General features: G+C 48.0%; 1 protein-coding gene across 1 annotated transcript; it reads left to right on the forward strand.

Annotated features, from left to right (window-relative positions):
- Positions 1-629: 629 nt before the first annotated feature.
- MCIDAS (multiciliate differentiation and DNA synthesis associated cell cycle protein) lies at positions 630-6,817 on the forward strand. Its single transcript, XM_068990374.1, has 7 exons — positions 630-746; positions 835-931; positions 1,113-1,204; positions 4,584-4,656; positions 5,235-5,428; positions 6,014-6,124; positions 6,377-6,817. Exons 1-7 carry the CDS (start codon positions 630-632, stop codon positions 6,815-6,817), a joined length of 1,125 nt encoding a protein of 374 aa, XP_068846475.1.
- Positions 6,818-11,340: the final 4,523 nt, after the last annotated feature.

Below are 11,340 nucleotides of genomic sequence, written 5' to 3' on the forward strand. Positions count from 1 at the left end.
CCCTTCCGTAATCTGGGGTATCTTCCGTAATCTACATCCCCACCAAATCCTACAGACATGGCGGGGCAAATGCTGGGCTCTGGCTTTGGCGATGGACGCTCCAAGTTTGTTTCGTGCCTTGTGGCTGGGGGAGGAAGAAAATGAAATCAGAATCGTTAACTTTCCCATTCCCGCCGTCCGTAGGCGGGAAGGCTGTACCCAGCGTTAGGGACCAGTAGGGGATGTCCTCTCCTCTCTTGTCTGGCGCGGCCGGGAGGCTGCGGCGCCAATGCCAGCCTAAAGGGCGCTCGCGGGCTTGGGCCCCGCGCTCCGGGTTCCCGGGGGAAGCCGCGTTGCCAGGTTGGGTTTAACGCCTCCGCCAAAGTGCAGATTGTCCGGGGCTGAAGGCGCCACCTCTGGCGCTCCGGCGCGAGCCGCCCCTCCCGCGCAGCGTCCCCCCTTCTCCACCCGGCCCTCCCTCCTCACCTCCAGTGTACTTCCTTAGCCCCACCCCGACCACGCGCCTCCCCGACTTCTGGCCGGCCTCAGAGCCTCCGGAGCGCTGGGTGTAGGGTTGCCATCCCGGCCCGGGCCGCCGCCTCCGAGAAGTCGGCGCGGGGCTCCGGGCCTGAAGCGGACCGGGAGGCAGGATGCAGGAGTGCGGCGGGACCGCGGCGGGTCGCCGGGCCTTCGACAGCATTTGCCCCAACAGGATGCTGGATCCGCGAGGCCGGCCCATCAGCAAGCCCAGGAAGCCGGAGAGGAAGGTGGGGCCAACGGGCCGGGGCCGGGCGGGGTCCGCACGCTCCCGGCCCCGAGGGCTGACCCGCGCTCACCGTTTCTGTGCCCGGCTAGTTCGCTCCCCCGCGGAAGTTCTTTTCCGGTAGCAGCGGCTGCAGCCGGGTGTCGGTGTACGAGGATCCCCCAGACGCCGAGACCCCTGCACTGCCAGGTGAGCACGGTGGTCCCCGCTCGACCCCTCGAGTTCCCCAAGTCAGGTGGGTGGGGCTCGCGAGGCTCAAAAGAACCTTCTTCCCCGGGGTTTCGGAATGTCTGGCGGCGATGCCCGCGGCGAGACCTTGCGGGGAGGCTCAGGGTCCGCCCGGCGCGTGTCTCGGGTTCTCGCCGCGCAGCGCTCACCACCATAGACCTGCAGGACCTCGCTGACTGCTCCTCGTTTCTTGGGTCCGACCCGCCGCCTGGTGGTGACTCAGCCGCCTCACAGGTACTTCCCCTGGTGGAATCCCCCTGCCTCTCAGCCCAAAGTTCTATTTCCCGAGTTTCCTTAAAGAACCGTTAGGGGAGGGGAGCACAGGAACACCTGTCTAGCAGGGAGAGATGTCCTGCAGGAATCCGAGCCGCGAAAATAGGAACTTCCTCCTCCCTCCTAGCATGTTAACGGTGGCTCCATTCTCAGAGCTGTTTTGACCAGACGGGTCTCCCGTTCTCCTCCCCATCAGTTCCTCGGAGCTGCGATAGAGCAACTCGGAGGTTGCGCACCGAGGGATCAGGTGGGTGAGTGGGAGTACAGTTGCGCTCTGGGCACCATATCAGCGCGTCCTCTCTGTCCTTCCAACATGCCTTTCCGGGTCATTCATTAACTACTTTCATTCCCTGGATGTCTAAGGAGTGTGGAGATTGGAGAATAACTTCTCCATCAAGACTGGAAAAAACGAAGAGAATTTACATTTGGAGGAAGCCGGAAGAGTGACAAAGGATTTGAAGAAATCTGACTGAAAACGTTGTTCTGTACAGAGATGGCCCTTCAGCAGTTGGGCACTTTATAAAAGTCCTTTTCACCCTCTGCAAAGGCTACTGTCACTCCCGTGGGGGAAAGAGGCATTTCCCCCAAGAAAACCTATCCTCTCACTTACATCTCACTCCTCCCACTCACCAGGGCTGAGACCAGAAGCCTGGCTCATTGATGGGATATGAAGTGCCCAGAAGAACAGGAGGTCCTGGCTAGATGGCACCTACAAGAAGGGTGCCTGTTCGAGGTTTCTGGCAGCAGGTGCTAGGGACTCCCCAGAGGATATGACCACCTCCTAGAACTGTGACTGGGATGGTGGAACAAAGTGTCCCAGGGTCTAAGTGCCTCTTAGAATTGGGCCAGAGCCCAGGGAGACTTGGGGTAGGTGGCCCCTGAGAGCAGAGACTGGAAAGGCAGGAAGAGTGGGTGTTGCCCTGCAGAGGCTATTTATTCTCTTATTCTCTTAGAGTCTGGATGCTCAGATTTAAAAAAAAAAAAAAAAGACAATACAGGAGCATCATTCAACTGACCCAGAGGGTTACATCACTCCTTTACTGCAACATGTTTATTTTGCAAGAGAAAAAGCAGGCTCTTGCTGAATTTTGGCTTATAAATACAGAACTTAAATTTGACATCATGTTCTGTTTTAGTTTTTCTCCCCCCCTGCTGTTTGTGTTGGAAAGGTGCCAGGTTTTTATCTAATTGGGAAGATAGTAACAGAGTAACCACAGAAATATCATTGAATTACCTAGGACTGTGTGTGGCACTAGTGGCAAAGAATCCACCTGCCAATGCAGGAGACATAAGAGACTCAGGTTCAACCTCTGGGTCAGGAAGATCCTCTGGAGGAGGAAATGGCAGCCCACTCCAGTATTCTTGCCTGGAGAATTCCATAGACAGAGGAGTCTGGCAAGCTACAGTCCATAGTGTCACAGAGAGTCAGGCACGACTGAAGGGATTTGGCACAGCCTGCACCAAGGATTAAGCCCACAAACCAGAGCCCACGAACCGAACCGAAGTTAACCCGTGTCTCTTTCGAGTTTCAGAGAGTTTTAAGGGCAGAGCTCTTGCCAGATGGCCCAAGAGATTCAGTTGTCCTGGGGAAGGCAGAGCTGGTGCAGAAGGAGATACATCCCCAAAGATACATCTCCAGGGGAACCCTCTGGCCACTGCACACTCTGGTTATATTTCTCCTTCCTGTTGGGGAAAGTGGACACAGAGAGGAAGTGCTCTAGAAGTGTTTGGGGTCCAGAATGGGCCAAGACCTGGGATAGCACAGACGAAAGCATTTCCTGGGCACCATTTCCTCAGATGGCCTCCAGTCTTCCTGTGGTAAGGGCTTTTCTCTGCTAAGAGGGAGACCTTTTAGCCCTTGGAAAATGCCTAATTTCTGACTCTTTCAACCAGGGAACAATCTGTGCTTCAGGATCTGTCTGGGGCCCTCAGTCCTCCCTTTCTAAGCTGACTTCCCTTTACAACGTCAGATCTCAATTGGTGCTCCCTGAAGGAAACTGATAACTTGTACATTCTTTGAAGTTAGAGTTAGATTAAGCTCTGGCGTAGAGAATTCCATGGACTGTGAGCCTGACACAACTGAGTGACTTTCACTTTCACACTTTCACTTCAGATTAAGCTCCTCTTCTCAGAAGTATCTGAATAGTTAAGATGAGGGTTTGGGAGACGAGTAAGATTAACCCAGAGGAATAAAAAAAATGATGATAGAACAAAGATCATTAGAACAGATATCTCTGGTGGGCCCCTCAGATCATGCCCCTTGAGGGACCTCTTTCGCCTTCCCCGAGCTCTTCATTGGAAGCCAGGCTTTCCTAAAAAAGAAATAAAAGCTAGAGGCAACGAGGGGTAGAGGAAAGAGGATTTGAAATAGGCACCAGCATTCTGGAGCAGAAGCTCCAGTTTCACTATTTCAAAGTTGGGTGCTTGGGCAATTCTCTGAGTTCAGCTTCTCCATCAGGGGAGGAATCACTTCTTGATCTCTGCCAGCTTTCTGAACTGCTGTGAGAATTAACAGAGAAAATCAACGTAAAAGAGTTTTGTCAGCTCTTTTGTCCGCGAATTAAGGGAATAAGAAATTTCCTGGCAGCCAGCATTTTACCGTACCCTTCCGTTTCACTCACCTAGGCACATTGCAGGAACCCAGGAGAGCGTCCAGTCCACAATGTTAGAGGTGTATCACGCTGGACGGGAAAAGTCAACTCCAACTTTTCGAGAAGCAAAAGAGCAATAGGGACCACGCCGGCTGCATGCTGAACAGAAGTACTTTCCACATAGCATTCTTGGCCCATCATATCTTAGCCGACCTTTTCCCTTTCTTGGTGGGGACGGGTGGTTTAGTTGTGATTGAGCCTTGGGTTATGTGGCCTGGAGTTACTGTTTTGGATGCCCCTGTACGCCGGCAGATCTTGGGAGCAAGGACGGAGTGTTTGCACACCGTGCTCCCAGCTTTTAGAGCTGTGGCCCCTTGGCCTGTGAGAGGTAAGTCTGAGCTGGAGGTCTGCGGCCTCACTAGCAACGCGTAGGGTTGGCTGGTGGCGGGCCAATGGGGCGGCGCGGAAAGGTGCCGGCTGCCGGAGGCCAGGCGCGAGGTGGCGGCGGCGAGCTGAACGCATTTTCAGCGCCCGGCAGGACCCTCGTAGTAGGGTCTCCACCATGGAGGTGCAAGCCTCCTGGATTCCGCGCCTGGGGCGGGGCTTTGATTTTCAGGTATAAGTTTCCACTGTGAACGCGTTTGCGCGTAGACCTGCCACCGAGTCCCGGAGGTTAGCTAACCGTCTAGGAGGTGTTCGAGACCCGCCAGGCTTAACATTAACTAGTTTTCCCCTCTGGTTTATTTCAGAGCCATTCCCTGCAAACGGCAGCGGACTTCGATCTGCAGGATTTCAGAGACACCGTGGATAATCTCATTGCAGGCAAGTGCAGTTTCTGCAGTAAAATTAAAGCGGGGGCGTCCTCCACCCCTCAAATCCTACAAGTTCAAATTTCGTGGCCCTGAAGGTGGTAAACTGTGTACTCATTAACAACTCGCCAGCAACTCATCAAAGTGTCAGGCTCTTCCATATTTAGGGGATCCCCTCCCTTTTCCTTACGGAGAGGATGAATCGCTGGATCGCTATAGATAGCCTTTTCTCCGCTTGCCAGTGCAACTTCTGGAAGAGAGCCCAGCCTTAAGCTGTGACGTGGCTAGGAAGAGCCTGGGTGACAGGAGTGTGCGGAGTAGTGGATTTGTGTGACTTCAGACAAGTTTGCCCCGGCCACTGTGGAGGTTCAGTGTAGAGCGTCTCAACAGGCATTTATTGAGCGCCTGCTGAGAGTGTACAGGATATCAGGAAGGGCCTGGGAATCCTGGGGATTGCAGAGTGAGGGTTGATTTATCAATAAAGAAAAATCTCTATATAAACCCTACACCCGTCGTGACATGTTGTCCCTGTAGTTAGCCAGGCGCGAGTCTGAGGCTGCAAACCCAGCTCCCTCTCTTCCTCTTCATCAGACTCATCCTCTTTGATGTCGCCTTCCCTGGCGGGCGGAGATTTCCCGTTCTCTCCTAGCGACATCCTGCCGTTTGGTCCCTGTCTCTCCCCGCCGCTGAGCCCGCCCGAAGTGCCCCTGCCAGAGCAGTACTGGAAGGAGGTGGCCGACCAGAATCAGAGGGCACTGGGGGACGCGCTCATCGAGAATAATCAAGTAGGGACACTGGGCTGGGGCAGGGGCAGGGCATGGTGCTCGGGGACAAAGTGGAGGCTGCAGGCGCAGAGATGTGCCTTTTTGGCACGTTAGAACCAGTGGATCAGTCCAAGCAGCTGCTGTTCCTCTACTGGCTCAGTTTACAACGTCCCTAAGTGGGAATAATCCTACCCACCAGATTTTTATTAGGGCCACCAATATTTATTGAAGGCTATATGCCTAGTATTGCGCTTACCCATTTACTTTTCCTCATTTAATACCCACAGACGTTGAGCTATATACTCTTACCAGCCTCACTTTGCAGATAAGGAAACTGAGGTACAAGAAGATTGAACTTCGGAGGCAGAATCTGTATCTATCTGCCTGTTGCCCAAGTCAGCACTCCTCATCACTATACTGAGGATTCACTGAGAAACATTCTGAGTGCTTTGTAATAAAAACTGATTATTATTCTCACTAGTGTAAACGTTCTTGGGCTCCCAAGTTTCTGATTAGACGTGAGGATCTGGGTTCAGTTCCTGCCGAGTGTACAGAGGAGAGAGAGCACGGGAGCCTACAGCTCAATGTTTGGGTCCCCTCCTGCAGCTGCACGCGACGCTGACCCAGAAACAGGAGGAAATCGCCTCCCTGAAGGAGCGCAATGTGCAACTGAAGGAACTCGCCAGTCGGACCCGGCACCTGGCCTCGGTGCTGGATGTAAGTGGGGCGCGGGCGTGTAGAGCACTGCAGAAGTCGGAAATATTCCTGTGCACCCTTCACCCCAACCCTGCTCCCAGTGTTGGGACCCAGCGAGGGTCGAGGGAAGGAGAGGACCGCTGGCAGCTTGCTGAGTCACTTGCAGGGGTCTGCGGAGTCGCGCTGTTGGAAGTTAGCCCAGGCCTCCTTCGGGCGCCAGTCAGAGGCGAGTCTGGCAGGCCCCAGGGCGGCGCTCCTCCTCATCTCTTGTAGAAGCTGATGATCACCCGTTCCCGGGATCCCGGGGCGGCAGCCGAGCCCTTCCTGCTCAAGGCGACGGCCAAAAGGAGCCTGGAGGAGTTGTTCAGCGCTGCGGGGCAGGATTGCGCGGAAGTGGACGCCGTTCTGAGGGAGATTTCCGAGCGCTGCGATGAAGCTCTGCAGAGCCGCGATCCCAAGAGGCTCCGGCTGCAGCCCGAGCCCCCGAGCCTGGACCGCAGGCCCGGGAACCTACACGGCGCCTTCCCGGGGCTGCGCACAGACTGCAGCCGGAGCACGCTGAACCTGAGCCACAGTGAGCTCGAGGAGGGCGACTCCTTTAGCACCCCCATCCGCAGCCACAGCACCATCCGCACCCTTGCTTTCCCTCAGGGCAATGCCTTCACCATCCGGACCGCCAACGGGGGTTACAAATTCCGCTGGATCCCCAGCTGAGCTGGGAACACTGCCTCTATGCAGATTGAAGCGCCTGGAAGCTAAACGCGGGTAGCTGAAACCTGGTTTCTCAGAACTCTCCCTGCAGGGCTGATGCCACCCTGAAACTTTTTTTTTCAGGAACAAGAACCTAAAACGTTTTGATACTGATGCACTGTAAAGTTCTGTAAAATACTGTATAGTCCCTCCCCTTTTCACAGCCAAACCGTGTGTGTGTGTGTGTGTGTGTGTGTGCATATATCAGTCAGTTTTAAAGTATTTATTTTTAGCAGCTTTGAATTCTGTGCTTTTCAGAGCTGGAAGTGACCTAAAAATCACTTAGCTGTTTTTAATTACATAATGCCCTACTTCCGCAGGAAGCAAAAGGAAATTAGAAGAAATTAAGTAATTTTCTACAATCAGAGGCGTCATGGAAGCCTTCTGAGTGTTCTCACTACTTTTTTCAAAGATTGTAGGTCCAGAAGCCAGGTCTTTGGGTGAATGGTTTACAGTACATCACTCACTTCCCTTAATCCATGAAGAACACTTAATTTTGTTACTATTGAAACTTTTCATTGTAGCTGAAGGAATAAAAATTAGGAGAGGTTAGGATAAAGAATTCATAATCACTTGTCTCAGGGCAAGCAATAGAACAGGAAAGTGCAGATTCTGAGTGAATGGGTTTTTGGCAAAAACAGGTGCTAAACACGTTTGTTTGTAATGATCATTCTTATGATTTTGTAAGATTTATGATAAACATTTATATGAATAATATAATTTTACTTGTCTAAACAGAATAACCACAGAAAAAGCAAGCTTTCTTAGTAAAAAACATTTTAAGAAAATGGCTTATCCCACGTGAAAAAGAATGCATTTTAGCGTGCTCTTTTTTTTTTTTTTGGCAGAAACCAAGTGTGGAAATCTTGGTAAAACTATCTATTTGAATTCCGTGGATAAAACTAGGGTACACATTCATGTTTCATATTTCTTGGCTTCATCTTCTAAAAATATGGGGGTGTTACATGATGCCTTCACTTTGCCTTTTGTTTATTCGCTATTGAATGCCACTCCTTTTCCTATTCTGTCGTGCGATTTTGTGAGTAGAGTGTGTCAAGCAGCGATTTGTCCCCATCACCACAGTCCTCATCATGAGAGCTACTTCTTGTCTTTGGGGGCTTAGCCTGGGCAGGTTTCCAACCCTGTTACGCCACATAGCTGGTTCTGCCACCTGAATGCTATTCTGAATGGAGTGATCAGGTAACAAGCAGGTGAGCTGGGTGTGGTGGCAGAACCTGCTTCTCCAGTTTATCCTGTGTACTGTTATCTACATTGAAATGGCCATTTGGAAAACAAACGAAAAAGTGATAGAGCACATTTCCTCATACTTTGTCTAACAAATGGACTCAAAAAAATATACTGGATGGTTCAGAGTTCTTTTTATCAGCTTAAATATGAAGTCACTGCAGTTCAGCATCAGAGGACACAGAAAACAAAAACAAAACCCTTTAACTTGTTTCGAGAAACAGCTTGTTAAAAGTTCTTTTCCTCTCCACTCCTCAATTGGTATTTTCATAATGCGTTAGCTTCAATGACAGAAAAGTTAAAAAATTATCTATATGTATTTTTCTACTTGTCTTATGGCTAGAATTTAAAAAATTATAAGGCTTATCAAGAATTCTGTGTGAGGTGGTCGGTGGTTTGGGTCCCTTCCCTGAGCTGAATGAGCCCACAAACCACGGCTTCCTTGACCTGGTGTTTTCCTTACTTCTTTGGGACGTTAACCACCCAATGACTGAGTGCTTATATTAGCAATGACAGGAGCTGTGCTCACTAATATTTGTCCTTATGTTCCTTCCATGGTATGAATTCTTGTTACTGCTTGTTGCTGGTTTAGTAGAAAACATCAGTGAGAACAGCTTTGAACAAAATGTTAGCCATTTTCTCCATGATTCTTTGAGCTTATATTCAGCTGTGTGATCTAGCCTAGATCATGAAGACATGTTAGCCTGAAATTATCGCAATAATTTCATTTCAAATAGGACCAGACACCATTCAAGATGTTGGGGAGTCAAGCGTGAAAAAAACCAAGACCTTGTTATACAGAAAATAAAGCAGGGTTTAGGGATAGGATGTAACTGGAATCATTATTTTAGATAACATGGTTGGAGTGTTTCTTGAACACTTTCTATAGCAGCACAATCAGTTTTTAAAAAGAGGCACACACACTTTAGCTAAATTATTTTTAAGGAAATGACTTCATATTTGCAACAGTTAGATGTTGTTGTAAAGCAGTGGTTCTTAAACTGTAGCATGTATCAGAATCAGCTATGCTGCTGCATGCCAAATCGATTCAGTCGTGTCCAACTCTTTGCGACCCTATGGACTGTAGCCCACCAGGCTCCTCTGTCCTTGGGATTTCCAAGGCAAGAACACTGGAGTAGATTTCCATTCCCTTTTCCACATAATCACCTACAGGGCTTATTAAAACCCAGCTTGCTGGGACCTCCCCAGGGTTTCTGATTCAGTGAATCTGGGTAAAGTCTGAGAATGTCAATTTCTTACAAATTGCTAGGTGATGTTGATGCTTGGATCTAGGGCCATTGCTGTAAATAAATTTTTTAAAGATCACTTCAAAAAGATTAAAACAAACAAAAACCAGCTGACCTGATGGCATGCAAATAATTCTTGTGATTTAGGATTAAGTTTTTAATAATAAAAATCTTACATTCAAAAACGGGCTATATTTCAAAAAGTTGGAAGTGACAATAATGTACTTTGAAAAATGATGTTAAGCAACAGAGAAGGTAGCTTCAGTGATTAATTAAATACCTTGAATGAAGGACTTGATGTTGAAAATAAGCATGAAGAGTCTGAATAAAATTATTTATGAAATGTGTTAAAGAAGCTCAATTCAACTGACCCTTAAATGTGGGCAGAGGGATCAGGACCTAGTCCTGATTCTTCTAATTAACTCAAAGCTCACATAGAAGAATAATATGTAACACTTCCAGTTGAAGGATTATAATGTCATTAATTTATAATATTAACTAATGATATTTTTGTGTCTATATTTAACCTAAAGGAGAACTAGATAGTACAATAATATTTAAAGAATTTAAAATTATTTGGAGTAATGATATGACCAATAAGGAATTAATATCCAATGTATATAAACAGCTCATATAACTCAATGTCAAAAAACCAAGCAACCTGATTAAAAAATGGGTAGGAATGTGTTATGTTACTTCTATGGTAATAAAATAAGAAATTAGGTCAGGATGGGGAACATGTGTATGCCCATGGTGGATTCATGTTGATGTGTGGCAGAACCAATACAATATTGTAAAGTAATTAGCCTCTAATTAAAATAAATAAATTTAAGTTAAAAAAAAAAGAAATTAGGAAGAAAAAAATGAGCAGAAGAACTGAATATATTGTGCATTTTCCAAAGAGGAAATGTAGACAGACAATATGAACATTAGAAGATGCTTAACATCACTAATCAACAGAGAAATGGAAATAAGAACCATAATGAGATATTACCTCACACCTGTCAGAATGGCTATCATCAAAAAGAACACAAATAACAAATCAGGGAGGATGTGGAGAAAAGAGAATCCTTGTGTTCTGTTAGTGGGAATGTAGATTGGTACAATCACTATGGAAACCCCTGGAGAAGGAAATGGCAACCCACTCTGGTATTCTTGCCTGGAGAATTCCATGGACAGAAGAGCCTGGTGGGCTACAGACCATGGGGTCACAAACAGTCAGACACAACTGAGTGACTAACCCACACACTATGGAAACCAGTATGGAAGTTTCTCAGAAACTACAAATAGAACTACCATATGACCCAGCCACTCTTGAATATGCTTTTAAAACCCCAAAACACTAACTCAAAAAGATACATGCACCCTATTTTCAAAGCAGCGTTATTTACAATTGCCAAGACATGGAAACAACATAGTGTTGGATACAGAAAACATGAGAGTGTGTATATAATGGAATACTCGGTTGTGTCTGACTCTTTGCAACCTTATGGACTGTAGCCTGCCAGGCTCCTCTGTCCTTGGAATTCTCCAGGCAAGAATACTGCAGTGGGTTGCCATTTCCTTCTCTAGGGGATCTTCCCGACCCAGGGATTGAACCCAGGTCTTCTGCATTACCGGCATATTCTTCACCATCGGAGCCACTAGGGAAGCCCCTAATGGAACACTACTCAGCCATTAAAAACAATAAAGTTTTGCCATCTGCAAGAGCATGGATGGACTTGGAGGGCATTATACTAAGTGAAACAGATCAGACAGAGAAAGACAAACATTGTATGATATCACTTACATGTGGAATCTAAAAAATAAAGTAGTGACTACAACAATAAAGAAGCAGACTTACAGATATAGAGACAAACTAGTAGGAGAGAGGGAATAAAGAGGTGGGGGGAGGCGGAGCTACAAACTACTGGGTGTAAGACAGCCTCAAGGGTCATACAACACTGAGAAGAAAGTCAATCTTCTGTAATAATGGTAAATGGAAAATAACTTTGA

Source organism: Capricornis sumatraensis, chromosome 18 (genome assembly GCF_032405125.1).
Source record: "Capricornis sumatraensis isolate serow.1 chromosome 18, serow.2, whole genome shotgun sequence".
NCBI lineage: Eukaryota > Metazoa > Chordata > Mammalia > Artiodactyla > Bovidae > Capricornis > Capricornis sumatraensis.